Genomic DNA, 20,478 nt, shown 5'->3' with positions numbered 1-20,478 from the left:
TTTATTTTATTTTTTCCCCCCAAAGCCCCAGTAGATAGTTGTATGTCGTAGCTGCACATCCTTCTAGTTGCTGTATGCGGGACTCAGCCTCAGGATGAACGGAGAAGTGGTGCCTCGATGCGCACCCGGGATCCGAACCCGGGCCACCAGCATCGCAGCGCGCGCACTTAACCACCAAGCCACAGGGCCGGCCCTGTTATTGTATTCTTTAGTTCCAGATTTTGTTTGGTTCTTCTTCATGGTTTCTCTTTGTTGATATTATTTTTTTCATGCATCATTTTCCTGATTTGTTTAGTTGTCCATCTGTGCTTTTAATTCATTGAGGATCTTTTTTTTTTTTTTTTTTGGTGAGGAAGATTAGCCCTGAGCTAGCATCTGTTGCCAGTCGTCATCTTTTTGCTGAGCAGGATTGGCCCTGAGGTAACATCTGTGCCCATCTTCCTCTATTTTGTATCTGAAACGCCACCACAGCATAGCTTGATGAGCAGTGCCTCAGTCTGTGCCTGGGATCTAAACCCGCGAACCCTGGGCCACCAAAGTGAAGTGTGTGAACTTAACCACTATGCCACGGGGCTGGCCCCCATTGAGGATCCTCTTGATAGTACTTCTTAATTCTTTGTCTGACAATTCATTTATTTTTGTTTCTTTAGGTTTGATTTCTGGAGATTTAATTTTTTCTTTTAAATATGTCATGGTTCCCTGTTTCTTTGTGTGTCTTATTATTTGTTGTTGTGATTTGGGCATTTGAAGAGTCAGCCAACTCTCCCAGACTTTGCAGTCTGGTTTCAAACAGGGAGGACTTTCTCCACTTAGCAGGGCTAAAGATCTGGAGATCTCTCAATCCTTTTCTAGGTATGCATCCTCTCTGGGCTTGTGTATGTAACCTATTTGAAGAGGTTTGCTGGTTTCTATTCAGGAGCTCCCCCTGGTGTCTGTGTATGATATTGCAGCCTCTCTGGTGCTGTAGTAAATTGTGATACTGGAGCTCCACCTACTGTGTGTGTGGTACTGCAGAGTCTAGTGCGTGGTTGATCATCTTTGTTCTTAGAGATCCCCAACCTGGCACTCCATTCTTGTCATTACTTGGATACATCAAGACAGAAACCATTCCCTTAGGCAGCCCCTCTAAAATTCTGACATTTGACATATATTCTACACCTTTCCCTTCTCAGGTAGAAGATAGGAATTGGGGGTTTCCTCCCAAATGTGCCGCACCAGGGGAGAGGGTCATGAGAGAGTGCACAGTGTCATGAATTTTCTTACTGGGCTTTGATGCTGTTGGCTTCGCCCTGGCCTGGGTGCCCAAACCTTTTAACTGTTTTTTGGCTTTCTCACAGAGGCATTTGGTCTGTTTGTTGTTGTTGTCTTGTCTCCATGGCAGAAGGCAGGTCTAGGGCTTCCTGTTCTGCCGTCTTGCTAGCCTCACTCCTCTACTTCACTTTTGAAGGATGATTTTGCAGGGCATAGAATTCTAGGTTGGTGGTTTTTCTCCCCTCAACACTTTAAATATTTCACTCCACTCTCTTCTTGCTTGCGTGGTTTCTGAAGAGAGTCAGAAGTAATTCTTCTTTGTTCTTGTATAGGTAAGGTGTTGTTTTCCTCTGACTTCTTTCAAGATCATTTTTTTAATCTTTGATTTTCTGCAGTTTGAATATGATATGCCTAGTGTTTTTTTGCATTTACCCTACTTGGTGTTCTCTGATCTTCCTGGATTTGTGGTTTGCTGTCTTACATTAATGTGAGGAAATTCTCCATCATTATGCTTCAGTATTGCTTCTGTTCCTTTCTCTCTTTCTTCTCCTGTTATTAGTATTATGCATATGTTACATCTTTTTTTTTTTTTTAAGTTGTCCTACAGTTCTTAGGTATTCTGTTCTTTTTGTTTGTTTGTTTTCCCAGTGTTTTTCTTTTTTTGCTTTTCGATTTTGGAGGTTTCTATTGACATGTCCTCAAGCTCAGAGATTCTTTCCTCAGCTGTGTCCAGTCTACTAATGAGCCCATCATAGACATTTTTCATTTCTGTTAATATCTTTTATCTCTAGCATTTCTTTGTAATTCTTAGAATTTTCATCTCTCTGCTTGCATTATCTATCTGTCCTTTTTTTTTTTTGGTGAGGAAGATGGGCCTGAGGTAACACCTGTTGCCAATCTTCTTCTTTTTGCTTCAGGAAGATTGTCCCTGAGCTAATATCTGTGCCCGTCTTCCTCTATTTGGTATGTGGGATGCTGCCACAGCATGGCTTGATGAGTTCCAAACCCATGAACCCAGGCCGCCCAAGCGGAGTGCACTGAACTTAACCACTATGCCACCGGACCGACCCCAATCTATCTGTTCTTGAATGTTGTCTACTTTACCTATTAGAGCTCTTAGCATATTAATCATAATTACTTTAAATTCATGGTCTGATAATTCCAACATCCCTGCCGTATCTAAGTTTGGTTCTGATGCTTGCTCTGTCTTTTCAGTGTTTTTTGCCTTTTAATATCCCTTGTAATTTTTGGTTGAAAGCCAGACATGATGTTCTGAGTGAAAGGAATGCCAGTAAATAGACTGTTGGTGGTGAGGTAGTAAGGGGTGGTGATGGGATGGGAAGCATTCTGTAGTCCTATGATTATGTCTCCGTCTTTTAGTGAGCCTGTGGCTTTGGCCTGTGAACTTCACAAGTGCCTCTTGGTTTTTTCCTAGCCTTTGGTGAGACCTGATGGCTGGAGAGGTTGGAGTTGGGTATTTCCCTGCCCCCACATAGAAGGCTAGAGCTGGCAGGAGTTGGGTATTTCTCTTCCTTCATGTCAGTTAGACTCAGATAAAAACCCTAGTAAGTTACCATCTGGTTAGGTAGTTTCTCTTGAGGGCAGGCTTGTTAAGAACAGAATGTTCTGGCATATTTCAAAATGGCTACTTTCCCCTCCCCTGCCAGAAGCCCAGTCATTCACTGTGAAAACCTGGTAGAGCTCCACATGGTAAAACACAAAAATGTGCAGGCTCCCCTTGTGCACACTGAGCCTCTGGAATTCATCAATTACAGTTCAGGTTTTCCTACTCTGATACTAGTTCCCATGGAAGTTTCTGCTCAGAGGGTTTCTGATCTGGTGAGGTGTGATTCTCTGATCTACCCGTTTGTATCTCCAATGCTGGGGGCAGCAGCTTGCCCTGTGAGTTTACTTCTCTGATGGATATAAGAATAATCGTTGATTTTTCAGTTTGCTTAGCTTCTTACTTGTTAGGACCGAGTGGCAACTTCTAAGCTCCTTACATGCTGGACCAGAAAACCTTCCCTAGGGTTTTTTTTTTTTTTTTCTCCCCCCCAATTATTCAGTGTTTTCAGTTTTTCAATGAGGGATACAGAAGTATAAGGCAGGGCCTCTTCCCAGAGTTTATGATCTGGGCACAGAACAAGAAAGATGCCACTTAACAGAGGCAAACAATTCCAGGAGATCAATGCCCATGAATGGGTTCTGCAAAATACAAGTTCTTATACAAATGCTTAACTAAATCTGACTCCATGGTGTTTCAGTTACATCTGAAAGCGCTTTGAGAAAATAAGAAATGCTGTTACTAGATAAAACATCTAGCTAAAGATCCTTTCCAGAGGCACCAAAGGAAGTTGTAGGGGCAGCAGAGGTAACTGTCAGATAACTTTTTAATCTGTAAATGTATCCAAAGTTTGAAAATCCTACAGGGAATCTCAGGAGTCCCAGTAATCAGTGAACAGGCTATCTATACATCCATTACATCTACAGGCTTCACACACATCACTCAGAATCTTCTCAGAATAGGGGTATATGAGATGGTAATAATCTCTTCACGTCTGGCTTCCTTTTTGCCTTTCCCTCTCATATTTTCAATCACCCATGTCACAGGACACAGATAAGCAGTTGGGATGTGTTAAGCTCTGATAATAAAGCAAAATCAGAGTTAAAGGCAAATGTTTAACTCATGATGTTCAGACACAAGCCAGTGAATGAAGACCTTTAGGTTCAGAGAGCCAAATATTCCGCACTCCTGAGAAATCTCAATCAGTTTCTTGCTCTGGTGAGTATCTCCACATTGCACTTTGCTGCCACAAACTAAGTGGGTGTACATTTTTGAGTGCTGATCTATTACTAAAAGATTTCAATTAGGAGACTGGAAGAAAACATTCTGTATCTATGTATTTTTAAAAAATCTGTCCATGAAAAAGGAGCCAAGGCTCAGTTTCCTATGGGGGGAACGTTCTCATGGAGGTACTGTAAGGCTAAGTCTGTCCACTTCATTTCCTGTTCTTTAACAGACTCTGTGGTGCCTCCGTTGTCCTGTTCAGGTTCAGGAAGCTCACGCAGTGGTATTGCAACATCCTCATAAGGCCGCTTGTCTTCTCGCCAAGCATCATCAATCAAATCCAAGATCCTTCCATCTCTCTGGGCCTCACTGTCCATTCTCCGGCAGCTTTATCTTGTCAGATCGGTACCTGACCCAGACCGCACCGCTTCCGCCTTCCCTAGGGTTTTAACTCTCAAACGTGTCCACGCTGAGCCCGCAGCAGTTTATCAGTTACAGTTTGTGTTTCTGCCGTGGCGCTGGTTCCCACAGCTTTTCCTCCCGGGCTTCTGCTCCAGGAACTTGTGATTCTCTGTGCCTGGCAGTCTGTCCAGTTTTGGGGGCAGCAGTTTTCTCTGTGGTCTCAATCTTGTGACAGATCTAAGAAGAGTTGTTGATTTTCAGTTTTTTTCAGGTTTTTCCTTGTTGTGAGCACAGGAGTGACAACTTCCAAGCTCCTTACATGCCAGACCAGAAACTGGAGGTCTCCTTCCTGCCCTTCTGGTCTTACTGCTACGTCATACCACTTTGGTTCTGTGTGTGTGTCTCTAGATTGTTTACTTACCTAGGAGTGAAACTGCCAAGTCAAAAAGTATGTATACCGTCAAATTTACTGCACTGGTACCATATGGATCTCCAAAGTGTTTATACCAATTTACCATCCTACGTATATGACAATTCCTGTTACTCTACACATTTCCAGGTCAATCCAGTATCCTTAGAAACTTTTAGGTCTGATCACATCCACCTGTCTTACATGAGGTCTTCATTTAGTATTTTAGTACCAACAAAATTATTCATTAATATTATTACTGATTTATACAGACTGATTTTTAAAAATAGTTAAAAAAAAATGCTGCCCTTACATTAACTTATATAGTAAATTCCAGATTTAAATACTATTCGTGCATTCAGTAAATGTATACTGGGCACTTGCTGTGCTCTGGATACACTGTTCTGCCTAAACATTAGGGATGCAATAGGGAATGTAAATCAAGAAGGAACTGTCATATTTCTACTTTTTTATAAAATTTACCAAAATATCTCACACTGGGTTTCTTTAATATTGAATTAATAGAGATAGTTTAGAAAACATTTTGACTTAATGCAGCTTTTGTGAATTCCTACTACATAAATTGAGATAAGCCTCATGTTTTTAAATTATTTGTTATTAGTCTATATCTTGCAGATATTATTCTTTGCATAGGTTGTATTATTTTAATTTCTAAGAAACCTTCACACCTAGCATGGCACTTAGTCGGAAGTCGAATATTTGCTCATTGCCCCAAATTATAGTTAAATCACAAACCATTTAAATTCAGTTACACTGGCCCTAAAAATATTACTTAAACTTACCAGCAGCAGTCAGAGTTCCAAATCTTTGCTAATATACCCTGTATTGTATCCATTGACAGTAGATAGTTTTTAATTTGCACAAATGATTCGACAGTATAAAACTTTGTTCTCAGCATGACTATGATTATTCCATTGTAAATCAAATTATGAGAAATCTAGAACCAATCACTGAACGGATGGATTTCTTCTTAGAAGTGGCAGGCTACTACCATATGATCCAGCCATCCCACTGCTGGGTATTTATCCAAAGAACTTGAAAACACCAATTTGTAAAGGTACATGCACCCATGTGTTCATTGCAGCGTTATTCACAATAGCCAAGACTTGGAAGCAACCTAAGTGCCCATCAAGGGATGAATGGATAAAGAAGCTGTGGTATATATACACAATGGAATACTACTCAGCCATAAGAAACGATGAAATCCAGCCATTTGTGACATCATGGATGGACATTGAGGGTATAATGCAAAGTGAAATAAGTCAGAGGGAGAAGGTCAAATACCGCATGATTTCCTTCATTAAGTAGTAGATAATAACAACAATAAACAAACACATAGGGACAGAGATTGGATTGGTGGTTACCAGAGGCGAAGGGGGGAGGGAGGAGGGTGAAAGGGATAATTCGGTACATGTGTGTGGTGATGGGTTGTAATTAGTATTTTGGTGGTGAACATGATGTAATCTATGCAGAAATAGAAGTACAATGATGTACACCTGAAATTTTTACAATGTTATAAACCAATGTTACTGCAATAAACAAAAAATTAAAAAAAAAAAAAAGTGGCAGGCTAAACATATTCTGATAGTTGTTACTGTCTGTGAAAAAGTCCTACTTTTTTGTCATAATTATGAAAAGGATAAAATCAAAATGCTTTCCACATGAACATAGCATTGGAGACCATTTTCATGTTTTAAAAAAGTTATTCTTTGCCAAAAACCTTAAACGTGAAATTTTTTTTCTTGGTCCAGATGCTTAGGGCTACACAGCCTGAGACTATGAAAAGCCTGTCAGGTTCACTACTGTCAAAGGATAAACACTAGTGTTGAAAACAGATGTTCTTTATGCCTTTCAAGTTTAAGGACTGAAGTAATCTAGTTTATCAGAAAGAAATTCCACCCACTTTTTCTTGCTTGTGGGAACTTATCTTACCAAGAATTCTGGATCCAACTGCAATGTACGATTGTACAGGTTGTACATTGCACAACTTAGGGAGCTTATCATTCATTCTTCATCATCAGAGATTTTTATATTTATGATAAAATTATTTTTTGGCAGATAGCAATAAAGTGTCTTGAGGAAGTGTTGCTTTTCTCCTAATTTGCATCAAGTTGCCATTGAGCCAGTAGAATTTCTGGTCTGAACATAGAATGATTGATGAAGCTCCCCAGCTATCTTAAAAAACAATCATCTATGCAATCACCCAAATCCAGAATGCAGACAAATTTACAGGACAAATGATACAGTTTCTTTAACAAATAAGGCATACAAAGGAGGCAGGGCTGTTTTAGATTCAGAGAGATTTATAAGTCATCAGCCAGATGCAATGTTTGGATCCTGCTTGGATCTTAGTTTAAATAAATCATCTGTAAAAAGACAGTTTTGAGACAATTGAGGAAACTTGAATATGCCTTGGGTATTGAATGATATTAAAAAATTACTGTTCATTTTGTTAGGTGTGAGAATAGTATTGTGATTATGTTTTTTAAAGTCCTTATCTTTTAGAGATACATACAAAGTATGTGTTGGTAAAATGATATGTCTCAGTATTTGCTTGAAAATACTTCAGGGAAAAAAGTAGAGGAAGATAGTTGTAACAAGAATAGCAGAAGAAATTTGGTGATGGTACATGAGTTGGTATAATGATTCATCATTATACTTTCGTGTATGTTTGAAAGTTTCTCTAAAAAAAAAGGAGCAAAAAACAAAGAAATCACCTACTCTCACTGGATCTTATGTCCAAAGGGAAGTTCAGTAGAAGTCAGTGAGGAATGTTAATTATGTTACCTCTTTTCCCTGCAGGAATCATTCCATTTTAGGAATTATAGAGAGCTCCAAAACTCCACTGGAATCATAAGTCATTTCCTTTCCTATAGCTGGTTCCTAGGTTTCCTTCTACCACAGATGAACTTCAGCAGTTTATATCAAAGCTATATTAATTGTAGGGGTGGGGGTATGTAAGTAATGTAAGTAGTTCTTATGAACACCATAGAAATGAGGAAGTTAGCAGTTAATTTTTTAGAAAGTCACCAAAATGGTGCAGTGGAAAGTGTATAAGATTTGGAACCAAAGATCTGGTTCTGTTCATGATGAGATGTGTGACCTTGAGCAAACCACTTAACCTGCCTTCCTGATAATACCTGCCCTAAGTACCTCACTAAGATGTGAGGAGAAAATAATGCAAAACCAAGACTTTTCAAATACAAAGTATTATAGACCAAAACTAAGCAAGTTTAGTATCCTTCTAGCCATAGAATCTTTGAAATCTCACAGGCCAGGTTAGATATTCAGGATGTCTTCTGAAGAAAAAGAAATCTGAAGTTGTTACACATGACTTGTCTCCTTTGTGTCCTACTGGATGGGTATTCCTCTCACTCAGAATTAATTTTTTTTCTAAATGTAAAATTACATTTGTTTTGTACTCTGTGTTGTGGGAAATGTTTTCACATATATTGCCTCATTTGGCTTCTTTATCCAAGATCTATTTTATGACTTTTTATTTAAAGATGTTTTTCCCCAAAATGGTGTTATATCAGCAAATTTTCATAGGCTGATCATCCTTTGTGATTTATTTTAGTAATTTAACAAATCTTTATTAACTAGTACCATGTTGGCCACACTTTGAAAGAAGGAATGAAGCATTTATTAAGTTAGTTACAGTTTCTGCCCTCAAAAAAAGAAAGTATGTTGTGGTCCGGAGATTCTCAACCATTTTCTGCTTTCTGCTTCCACAGAATTTACATAGGCAACCCACTGCCATCAGTAGCTTCTCTTCTCGTGTGCCGTGTTTCTCGATCCTGGGTGTTTGTGGCTTGGGTGGACACTCAGGAGCACTGCTGTAGTCAGTCATCAGTATTTTCAGTTCTCTTCTTCTGTAAAGCAGGACTCTCCTTGCCTGCCATTTATCCTTTGGTTCGCTGCTTGCTTATAATACCAGCAAACATTTGAGAGCTTTCTGCATGCTACGCACAGACCTATGGTTTTATATCAGATTGTTTTCTCCTTATCCCTGCCTCCTGCTGGTGAGCTGTTTCCTGAAGACTTCCATACTTTCATCTCCCACCTAGAGCTTTATCCTAAGCTCCAGTCCCACATATCCAGTTAACTAATGGACATCTCTGCCTGGGTAATCTATACACTCTTCAAATTTAATATGTCCAACACTGTTCTTCCTTTTGCATTTAGTCAACATACATTTGACCAGCCACTGTGCTTGGTGTTGGAGATAGGAACTCACTGTCCATAATTACATACAGCAAGAGAACTTCTGTGGTTAATTCTGAGAATCATATATATGTAAGAATAAAGTCAAGCTTACACTTTAGCATGGCATAAGGACCTTATGGTCTGACCCTGGCTTACACCCCAGCCTCATCCTCTGTTCTCTTCCTTTCATCCTACATTCTAGCCTAAAGAGCGACTTCCTGTGCCACCACATACCTCTTTGAGTTTCTTTGGCTTTTAGTTCCTTTCTCTGCTTTATTTACCTTGAAGTCCCAATTCATCCTTTAAGCCCTGGTTTAGTGCAGTTCATGGTGCCTAGCAGACACTTAAGCTCTGTTTGCCAAATAAATGTCAATGTATGTCTGTTATTATAATGGATATTTTAGAAAACTTACAAAGAAGAAATGTGACCCCCCCCGCCCCCATTCTCAAGGAATTTCCAATCCAGTGGCAATAGGGCAAATGTAACGTATATATATTTCCACAGAAGGTATGACTTTCCATTGCAGTACTGTATTTCTTACATTACAATAAAGTGTGTGGTCCAGTGAGGAAGAGTATACACTCTGTCTTTGCAGAGAGATTACATTGACACACTGTAGTCTAAATCAGCTGCACATGTTGTTCAGGGTATACTTAGTCTTGAGCAGTAGTTACACATTATTTCAGGATTAAAATATACTCACAAAACACCAACCATCTCTTTAATATTTAGAATTAACTTACCAATTCTTAGTTTAAAAAAATTACCAGCTTGTAAACAGTTGATTTGCTCTCATTCCCTCTCCTGCTCCTTTTACATGTTGTATCTTAATAATGTCAAATCACACACTTAAGATTATATACATCGTCTTTGATTCAGCACCCCCCTCCTTTTATTACTTATGTCTAGTCCCCAGATCCAATGAGTTTTTCCTTCAAAATGATTATTGGATCTGATCATTTCTCTCCATTCTTGTTGTCACTCTATCATGCAAGCCTGCCTCAGTTTATTTACTTGAATTTTGGGAGTGGCAAACAGTAGGTCAGCCTTCCTGTGCCTAGGCTCACCTCTACATCCCAGGCCCAGGTCCCTTCAGCACACTGATGAAGTTTTTTTGAGATGTTGTTTTCAGACGTCAAGCATTCCTCTGCTTGAAAGGTTTCAGTTGGCCTCTGCTGCCTCAGCGATCACGTCAGAGTCCTCATCTTGGTATTCAAAACGTTTCATCATTTGGCTCCACCATATTCATCCAGCCTTACTTTCCACTGCCCCTTATTGCTAACCTTGCATAACTTTGATTTTGCCATGTTTATTTCTTCTTTGCAAATGCTTTTCAACTGTTTACTCTCCCTATAGTGTCTTTTCCTCTTGAGTTTTTCTAAATCCAATTTATCTTTAAGGCCTGACCCTAGTACCTCTCTAAGAACTCTTCTCCACTGTCTCCTGGTACAATGAGCTCTTCTTTCTTGGATATATGCTGATTATCAGTAGACACCAGTATCTATTATTGCCACTGTGCAAACATTATATTCCTTATAGTGCTTTGTTGTATATTGTCTTTTGTTGTCTTTAGAGCTGGCTGGCATATTCAACATTGAATTAGGATGGTAAAATCTGAGGCCAGTTTTACTATATCAGTCAGGATCTATATAGACTTTATCTACATTGTATTAAAATATTTACCTTTTTGTAGTTAGACCTGTGATTAGGTCTTCCAATTAGCAGCTGGAGGCAGAAATCAGGATTTCCTGGGAATAACCTGTGTAGTTATTCATACATTCCTTCAATAAATATTTACTGAGTACTTTTACTATGTGCCAGGTGCTGTGAAGGTGCTAGGGAAAGAGCAGTAAATAAAACAAACAACTCCTGCCTTTGTGGAGCTTAGTGGGGGCAAACAGACAAATAAGAAATGAAGTCACATAGCAATAAGTGCAATGAAGGACCACAAATGATGAGTGATGGGGGAGGCATGGGATGCTATTTTAGATAAAACAGGGAAGACCTCTCTGAGAAGGAGACTTCGAACAGAGATCTAAATGAAGTGAGAGAATAAACAGTGGGGGAAGGCAGGAAGGGGAAGGGAGAACTCTGCAGGCAGAGGAACAGCAATACGGCGGCCTTGAGGCAACAGTGTGTTTGAAATATTCAGGGAACAGTAAAGGGAGCACGTGGCTAGAATGTAGTGGTCTAGAGGGAGAGTGGTTAGAGATGAGACCAGAGAGGTAGACGGGGAGCCAGATCATGCATGGTAAGAACTTGTGATTTAATGTGTGATGGTAAAACTCGGATGGGTTTTGAGAAGAATAACATGCTCAGATGACTGTGGAAAAGGATCCCTCACACTGGTGAATGGAGAAGAGACAAGGGGTTGACAGTGAAGCAGGGGGTCCACGTGGCAGGTTCCAGGTGAGAGGTAGATGCTTCGTTGTTAACCATCCATCACGAAATGAACAAATGCTTTGTGGCACTTGTTAGTCTGCATATGTTTATGGGAGCCTGCTCTGTACCAGGCACTGTACTAAACACTAGGGATATAATGGTGAGTAAAAGACATAGTCCATCTCCTCATAAAGCTAAGAATCTTTAACCAGAGTTCAGTCCAACCAAGGCTAGTTGATATTTGTTCTGTGTTGAACTATTCCAAGGGAAAACTGTTCTGAATTTACTCTTAAAAGGGGAATATTTCTCAGTTCCTTTCAAGGTGTACTTTTCGTAATGGCCACAAAGCAGTAAAACAATGAGGTTCCAGGTTGGCTAGGAGTTACTGTCATGGCTATGGCTCCTAGGAGGTCAGCATTCCTGAGTTACTTGAGGATGAACTAGTTTATTATTTCATGTCCAGGTCTGCACTGTAGCTTGGAGATGGACTGACGGGGACTGAGAGAGCTGGTGCTGTAGGCTAGTTTGTGTCGTGGCACTCTTGACCTTTATCACTTGCCTGTAGCTGTGACTGCTACAGAGAACCGTGCCTTCAGTCCACTAACTTCTAACTGCAGCAGTTTAATTTATACCAAATGAGTTAACTGGGATTAAATTGGATTGGGATGGGCACTGCACCCAATAAAATTTTGATAATTTTCCATTTTAGATCTTAGAGCAGCACAATTAGAAAAGTACTGTTACAACGATTTTGTAGATAAAGAAAATCCAGACACTGATAAACAGTAATGGACACCTGAAATTACACAATGTTGTATACCATCATGATCTCAATAAAATTACTGGGGAAAAAAAAGAAAGCGAGACTTAGAAAGGTCAAGTAAATTACCTGAGGGCGCATAGCTAGTAAAGGCACGTGGCAGGGCTGCAAATCAAATTCTTGACTCCAGACACTGTACTTGTAAATACTACCCTATCCCATCTTTCCTCTTCAGGCCCTACGATTTCAAAATAAAATAAACTGCCTCCTGGCTTTAATCTTTCCCATTCCCCTTCTCTCATCCTCTTCCATGCCCACCTGCACTTACCCTCCTCCTCAAATCACTATGTCAAAGAGAAGGCACATTTTTGAGAGCAAACTAATTTCCTAAAGGTTGAAGTCTAGGAGCAGTATATGAGAATATTCATTTCATTATATTCTACATTAACAAGGTAAATTACCTATTTATATTTCTATTTTGTAACTTGTCTTGTCCTTTGCTCACATTTCTATTGGGATATTAGTGTTTTCTTATCAATTCGTATGCACTTTTTAGAAGGAAGTTTTATGTATGATTTTTTATAGTCACCTTTGCTACACTGAGAGTTGTAATAAATATTAGCCCAATCTAGTCAACAGGAAGAAGTCATCTAGAAGTAATTCTGCTTTATGCAAAAATATTGTAGGCCCAGTGCCTCTTCCACTTTAAACCTCAGGTGTATCTGAGGGCTGCTTAAGGTTTATGTTTAATTTCCTTTATACAAGGAAAAGAAAAATAATTACTAGATTAGAACACACAAGTATGTAAGGACGTACATGAATTTGAGTTTGTTGAAGCTGGCTCTGGAAGGGTGTTGTACACCTCATTCCCTAGTGGCCTGAAAAGGAATAATGAAACCTTTAGTACTCAATCCAAGGAAATGCTTTTTAAGTACTTGAGTCGGGCACAATGTGTACCATTCTAAAATCTCTTCAACTTTTGATTTTTCACTTCAGGATAATGACAAATCTTTAAATCTATTTGCTCCTCTATTCAGAAAGATCTTGGGTGCAATTGTAGTTTATCTGTGTAATGTAGCCAAGTTAGAACCAATACAGAGTAATACAGAATGGGTGTTCAGAATCTGGGAAAAGTTAAGTTTAAAGAAAATTATCCAAAATGGAATTCTACCAAAGCTGGTATCAATGCCTAAACTTGGATTTTTAAGTTTGTTAATATGGATTTATTTATGTGGATTTATTGCCTTAAAGGCAATCATTTTTATTCTTACTGACAGTTAATGAAGTAATTGACTAACATACTTCCAAAATAAAAGTTGCCAACATAATGCTCTTTCCTTCAGTGGAGTCAGTTGAGTGTTTCCTTATTGTGCATGCATTATCATTTCATCATCAGACTACATAAGAAATGTTTGGCCCTTAATTAAAGTTGAAGAATATAGCTGCTATTTTGTAGCATCCTAGAAAGGTTTATAAAAATAGGAAACCATGGGAGATAGGAATAAAACATGATCTTCATTCCTTCTCCATTGTGTGGCAATCTGAAGAAAAAAAGAGTGCTCTGCCTTATGAATTGAAAACATTTTAATTTCTAATACGTGGCTGCCTAAGAGTATTTCTTAACCTCTTACCCTTTTTACACTGTGAATCAAAAGTGATTATTTAAATGTGAAATTCTGAGTACATGTGCTAGAAGACAATACAGCATAATGGTTAACACCATGCATGGACTTTGGAGTCTGACAGACCTGGATGAAATTCTGGATCACCCATTTATTGGCTATCCGACCTTGAGCAAGTTCCTTAACCTCTTCATACATCCCTTCATGTGTAAATGTGACTAATAATACCTACTTCATAAGGTGGGTGGGGGAGTTTAAATCGGTATATGAAAAATGCTTATAATAGTGCCAAGCACATAGCAACAGCTCAACAAATGATAGCAATTATTATTACAAAACAATCTCTTAAATAAAAACCATAAATGAAATATTAGTGTCATCAAAATCCAGTCATTAAACATTTCTTTTCGGGTGAAAAAAGAGAAGATTGTCAAAATCATGAAGCAGCTTAAAAATATGTAACTTTATAAATACTACACCTGAAATTTCTTTCCAGTAACCATAAGTTTAAGCTAGTTGTAGTTTTGTTTTAGAATGTTTTGGTTATCATGAGATTTGGCATCTAAAGTAAAAGAAAGGTTTATTGGTTATGCATGTTCTAGTGTACTCTAAAGGTTTGGACAAGTATGCATAGATGTTAGAAAAAATCCCAATTTAACAGTTGCAGTTTTCTTACAGTTGCAGAGCAACCATCAGATGAGTGAAAACATGAAGAGAAGTGTCGAACACTTCTGTGGTACCTATCACTCCAGTGAGTCATAGCAGCAAACCATGCAAGTCTCAACTTTTGTAGGCTTAGAATGTAGTGGAAATGTTAATGTTAATGTTAGGGGAATCTGTAACATTTTGGAGATAGTTGCCAACGAACCAAAAAGAATTTCGAGTTGGGAAATTTTCCATAGGCATAGCCTGTCATCAAACCCACAGAAACCAGCAACTTGAGGCCCTCGCATAGTAGACTATGTGTACAGGTTATAACATCAGCACTCACACACGTTGACCATACTTTGGGGACATGATCGTCTTAACTCTTCCTAACTCTTTTATTGATCTTCACCTTTGTAGCTCTATCAGAAATGTTTGTGCTGATTAATACTTAAATGATTTAAATACTGACTTAACCATTTCTAGTACATGTAAAATAATAAGGTTTTAGTTGTTTTCTTCTAAAGCAGTAATGAAGCATTTTCTTGCTTCATTACTCATTATTGTCCTCAAAAATAGCTCTTCAATTGAAATTGTGGTTCCTGAGTTTCGTGTGTCATTTCAATTAATGTATTTCTCCAAGTCCGTAACCATAAGGACTGGTTACCACACACCATGTTTCACAGCAGATGAAAAGTCCTTATGTTTTCACTTAACAGTTCCTCTACTAGGCATTGAAGGCCGTCTCTGTGGGAGTGTCTCCCCTATGCCATCAATATGTGAAGGAGCCAGATCCCTGAGATATGAATGATAAAAAGTGGGTTTCATATTTGAAATTTTAAGTTACCAAGCATTCTTCTTTTATAGTTTAATCATTGTGATTTTCCATGGAAAGAAGGAGAAGGATTTTATTTCAGAGATTAGAAAAAAGCAATATCACATTTTATAGCATTTACATAAAAATGGAGCAATACTTAATTTTTGTAATTTTTTATTTCTTTATCTGTTAAAACATGCTTAATTTTTATAACTACATTTAACTGCCTTTACTCTAAGCTTAAAAGTAAATATTAGTTCCTTTGCTCAGGGCTTAAAAATAACAAGGAAGAATTCTCAAGCAAGTCTGGCTTTAAAAATATTTTATCCTGTTGTCTTTTGTTCAGATTTCTTGGGAATTGGTATGGAAGAGGGGAGAACAGAAGATAAGAATCATTTATTTTTATTTGCTAGAAAGAGCTGCCATCATTTTCTTTACTGGCAAAGTGGGGAGTAAGAGGCAAGGCACTTTCTCTAGGAGAACAGTCATTTTTGCTTTGAATCTCCTGAATCCAATGCTCCATTTTCCGTGGGCAGATTATTTAAAACGTGTATGTTAAGTCATTCTTCCTGTGAAACTTGTGTGTGTTTAGCCCTGAAGGTTCACTCTTTTATCTTTTACTTTCAGGAAACCCATTCTGGTTGACTTAAGGCCTGGACTGCTTTGTTATAAAATTGAACAATTAAGCTCTGCATCAATGTGTTTGTACTATGACTAGATTATTTAAAACTAGCTCATTTTTGAGTCATCTCTAGAAATGATGATTCCTCTTTGTATACCTAATTTTATGTCCCAATGTTTTTGTTACAACATGGCTAAATGCAGGTCCCCACCTAACTCTATCATATTAGTTTATTCAAGACTGAAAGGCCAGTGTGATTGAAGCATGAGTGAAGCGGGGTGGACTGGTGTGAGATGAGATGGGGAGTGGGAGGCAGGGGTCAGATCATATACAGCCATATGAAGGCCATGATAAGGAGCTCAGATTTTATTCTAAGTGAGATGGAGAACCATTTAAATGGGATTGACATGATATGATTGACGTTTTTAAAAAACCACCCTGGCTGCTCTGGAGAAAAGCCACATGGGGCTTGGTGACAGATTGAATGTAGGCTCTCAGGGAAAGAGGCATCAAGGAGATGCCCAGGAATCAGTTCATGCCACTGTAATGGCTGCCTTAAGTCTTTGTGTGATTCCCCTTCTGATGGGTCATTGCCCTTGTACCTGATGACCCAAGGTTTGGGGGAGAAACTAGGGAGGAACAGGTTTAGAGGGGACAACCCAAGTTCTGTCTACCTGCATATTATAACACTCCCAGACTGATGTGACTTTAAAAGTGCCTTCATTAAATTTTTATGAAACATTATTCAAATAACAGTAATGCCAAAAACATTCCAGACAGAAGCGTTTCCATATTGTTTCACATAATAGACATGAGTCTCACCCCTCTCACAACTTCTGAACATCTGTCTACTAGTGAATTAGCAGTCTTTGATAAAGCCTGGAGAGGTTTTATATCAGGGTTTCTCAACCTCAGCACTACTGACATTTTAGATGAGATAATTCTTTCTTCGAGGGGCTGTCCAGAGCATTGCAGGTTTAGCAGCATCCCTGGCCTACCAGATGCCAGCAGCACCAACTCCCAGTTGTGAAAACCAAAAATGTCTGTAGGTGTCACCAAATGTCCCTGGGAGGCAATAATGTCCCCAGTTAAGAACCAGTTTTTACTAAGCAACACTTTTTAGCATGGTGCAGAGGTAACAAAACTGACACTGTTATAGCCCTTTTATCTTATGCTACCTGAACCAGTGGACAGATTGGTTATTTTTAAAAATCTGATAAAGTTGTGAATCATAAAAAAATATGTAAATACATTAAATTTATCTTCTGATTAAAAATAAATATAAATCAACTCAACATGTTTTGATGTTGTGCCATGGTCTTGAATATGAATCCACTGCCTGGATTTGCAAGTTGTTGTGGTACATGATGCATTTTCTACCATTTGTAGTTTCGATATTTTAAAATGGGACAAAAATTGGATTATGCTCTCATTCTTGCTTTTTATTGATACATAAGTTTGTCTGATCTTTTCGATTTCTCACCCATACCTCATTTAATCACATTTTGGCTAGAGAGGGGTTAGAGAAGCAACTAGCTTTTATTAAATGCTCCTAATACAGTCAACCTAGCTTTCAATAAAACCAGAAGTCTTTTACACTCACAGTTCTGGGCTGCTGAATATTTAATTAAATTACATAATTATTCTAAGTACAACAAACAGGTTCAATGATTAGTGCCGTGAACTCTTTGTAAGCAAGAGTTGATGTGATGGGACAGAAGCACATGGGGGTATTAGAGAGCAGCCCCCTAGCCTCAGCCTTCAGTGCACTATGTCATAAGCCAGTATCAGGCCAGTGTTAACAGGTGGACGTTGGTGAAGAGGTGCTATATGCACCAGACACTGTGTAGTACTCTACTTTGATTATCTCTTTTAATCCACAACAATCCTAAGACATAGATACGTTATTATTTTTGTTTTGTCTTTGAGAATACTGAAACATAGAAGTGTCTTGCACAGGGTTACATAGCTAAGAAATAAGATGATTAGGATAAGAAACCCAAGCATTCTAACATGTGTTTTACCATTTCATCACAAGTCCAAGGCCATGGGGGTTAATTCTCTAGAGAGCACTAGGCTCCAGTCTGGTCCATGATCACAAATGACACCTCTGAATCTTGACCTGTCATCTTCAAAGTAAAGTGCTGTGGCTAGAAAATATGGGAGCTCAATATAAATTCATCACTTGCAACAATTCAAAGGATTGATAGGAAAGCAGAGTGACCCTGAAGCATCAATTCCATACATTCAGGGCTAACCCAAATACTACCTGTATTCATTTCCTGTTGCTGAGGTAACAGACTACCACAAAGTTAGGGTAAAGCAACACTTTTATTATATTACAGTTTTGTAGGTTAGAAGTCCGACAGTGGTCTCACTGGGCTAAAATCAAGATGTTGGCAGGGCTGTGTTCTTTTCTGGAAGCTCTAAGGAGGAATCCATTTCCTTGCCTTTTCCGGCTTCTAGAGGCCACGATATTCTTTGGTTTGTGACCCTCCTGCTCTCCTTCAAAGCCCATAAGATTGCATGTCCCTAACCATTCATCCAGTCACATCTCCCTCTGACTCTGAATTCTTCTGCCTCCCTCTTGCATGATTACATTGGGCCCCTAGATAGTGGAGGATGACCTCCCTACCTTAGGAAAATGAGGCTTAGAGCCTTGGCACAGCTTTGGACGAGTCTGTTCCTGTTCAATTATATTAACAGTATGTTTTTAATAGGCATTTTCGCAGTCATAAGACTGAAAGTTTGATTTGTATGAGAAATTGGTCATGATTGAATTGCTTATTAAAACTGTCCTCAAAGTCCATGTAAATAGATCAACTGTGTAATTACAAATTATAGATATATTGGAGTCCTTTTGTCTTTTAATAGTTTGAGATGCATATAATCAGTCTCACCAAATTCCACACACAAGGTTTTAATAGAACCATGGCCTCTAATAGAATCTTGTATTTATTAGAGAATGTATTTGATGGGTGATACTAGAGTAACCAAATTTAAGACACTGAACAAAAATTAGTAATCTTCATTAAAGCTTTCTATTTAGAACTCCTCCTCAATGTGCTATTTTAAATGACTAAAGGCTATTAAAGAGATTGTTTGGATAGAACTATCATTCCCTTCTCCATGTGTCGTGTTCGTCCAGCCTGTCTATCCAGACAATGGCTTTATTTCTGACACGCCTCCTAGGTTGTTACCCTGTGTGTGGGATAGGCAATGAATTTAACTGTCTTTTGTTCCCTGATATTTTTGTAAGTTTTTACCTAACGTATACATTCAATGGAAAACACTAAATTGAAAGCAGTCACAATGGTCACTGCCACTACAGAAAAACTACTGACTCAGCTTAAAAAGCTGCTGTAAGACTGACAGTTCCCTTAAAAACTTATACTATCCTTGACTTCCAAAAAGAGCTATGAATTAATGAACTTTCGTGATTATAAAGGTGGTAAGTTCAACAATAAGAAATTAAAAGGGCAGTGATATTAATAATAAACACCATTTAGTGAATCCCTCTGTGCCTGGCCCTTCGCTCACACTCTCATTCCATCCTCACAACCCGGCGAGGTAGACAGAATCTCTCTACAGATAAAAGAACTGGATGTCAGAGGCTAAGTAACCTGCCAGGTGCCACGGAACTACTAAATGTTGGAATGGAGATTTGAAGCTCAGTGTGTCTTCATTCCAAATGTTTTTATTCACTAATATATTTAAATAATTTTGAGTGTCTTCTAACATGTTTCCGTTTTTACTTAAAAAATGACCCAGACTTGAAGACATCTATATAGTGAAATTTTGTTGTTTTTTGGCATAAAATATTTCAAAACTAGCATTTGAATAGTTACATAAAACACCAATGGAATTAGGATAGTTTTTATAAAAATCTTTTGCAAAGGTAATGAAGGTAAACAAAGCTGACATCCATTTTTAATTTCTTATTTTAGGTAAAAGGTTAACTATTTAAAACTTCAGGTTCCTGAACTTGAACTTGAAACAGCTCTCTGATGTGACAGAAAACAAACAAAAGGTTATCATTTAAAAACAGATAAATCAAAAGGCATTTAGGCCGGCCCCGTGGCTTGGTGGTTAAGTGCGCGCGCTCCGATGCTGGTGGCCCGGGTTCGGATCCTGGGCGCGCACCGAGGCACCACTTCTCTGTCCATCCTGGGGCCGAGTCCCACATGCAGCAACTAGAAGGATGTGCAGCTATGACATACAACTATCTACTGGGGCTTTGGGGGGAAAAAATAAATAAATAAAATCTTTAAAAAAAAAAAAAAGGCATTTAAAATAACGGAGGAAGACCCAACTTGAAAAGTTTGAAAAGTTAAGAATACCTCTCCACCTCTTTTAATTAATTTTATGTGCTGTTTTCTGTCACAGGAGATGAGTATGACGTATGTGCCATTTGTTTGGATGAGTATGAAGACGGAGACAAGCTCAGAATCCTTCCCTGTTCCCATGGTATGAATAATTACATCCTTTTTTGAATTTCCACAGAGAGTAATTTCCATTTAGGTTCAGTATTAGAGGGGAAGACAGAAACTAG

At 38.5% G+C, this 20,478-nt stretch overlaps 1 protein-coding gene and 1 pseudogene across 4 annotated transcripts in view; one reads left to right on the top strand and one right to left on the bottom strand.

Annotated features, from left to right (window-relative positions):
• RNF13 (ring finger protein 13) overlaps window positions 1-20,478 on the top strand; it is a 149,373-nt gene that overhangs the window by 127,297 nt on the left and 1,598 nt on the right. For all 4 annotated transcript variants that reach the window (XM_004419257.3, XM_087430402.1, XM_087430403.1 and 1 more), the window contains one exon: window positions 20,313-20,393. In XM_004419257.3, the coding sequence (XP_004419314.1) occupies window positions 20,313-20,393 (81 nt within the window). The remainder of the gene's footprint in view (window positions 1-20,312; window positions 20,394-20,478) is intronic.
• Window positions 4,002-4,461, bottom strand: LOC106802147 (anaphase-promoting complex subunit 13 pseudogene; annotated as a pseudogene).

This window comes from Ceratotherium simum, chromosome 5, assembly GCF_057802395.1.
Source record: "Ceratotherium simum simum isolate JZ-2026a chromosome 5, ASM5780239v1, whole genome shotgun sequence".
Classification (NCBI taxonomy): Eukaryota; Metazoa; Chordata; class Mammalia; order Perissodactyla; family Rhinocerotidae; genus Ceratotherium; species Ceratotherium simum.
Note: the sequence above shows the minus strand (reverse complement) of the source record. Positions and strands in the feature narration are given on the sequence as shown.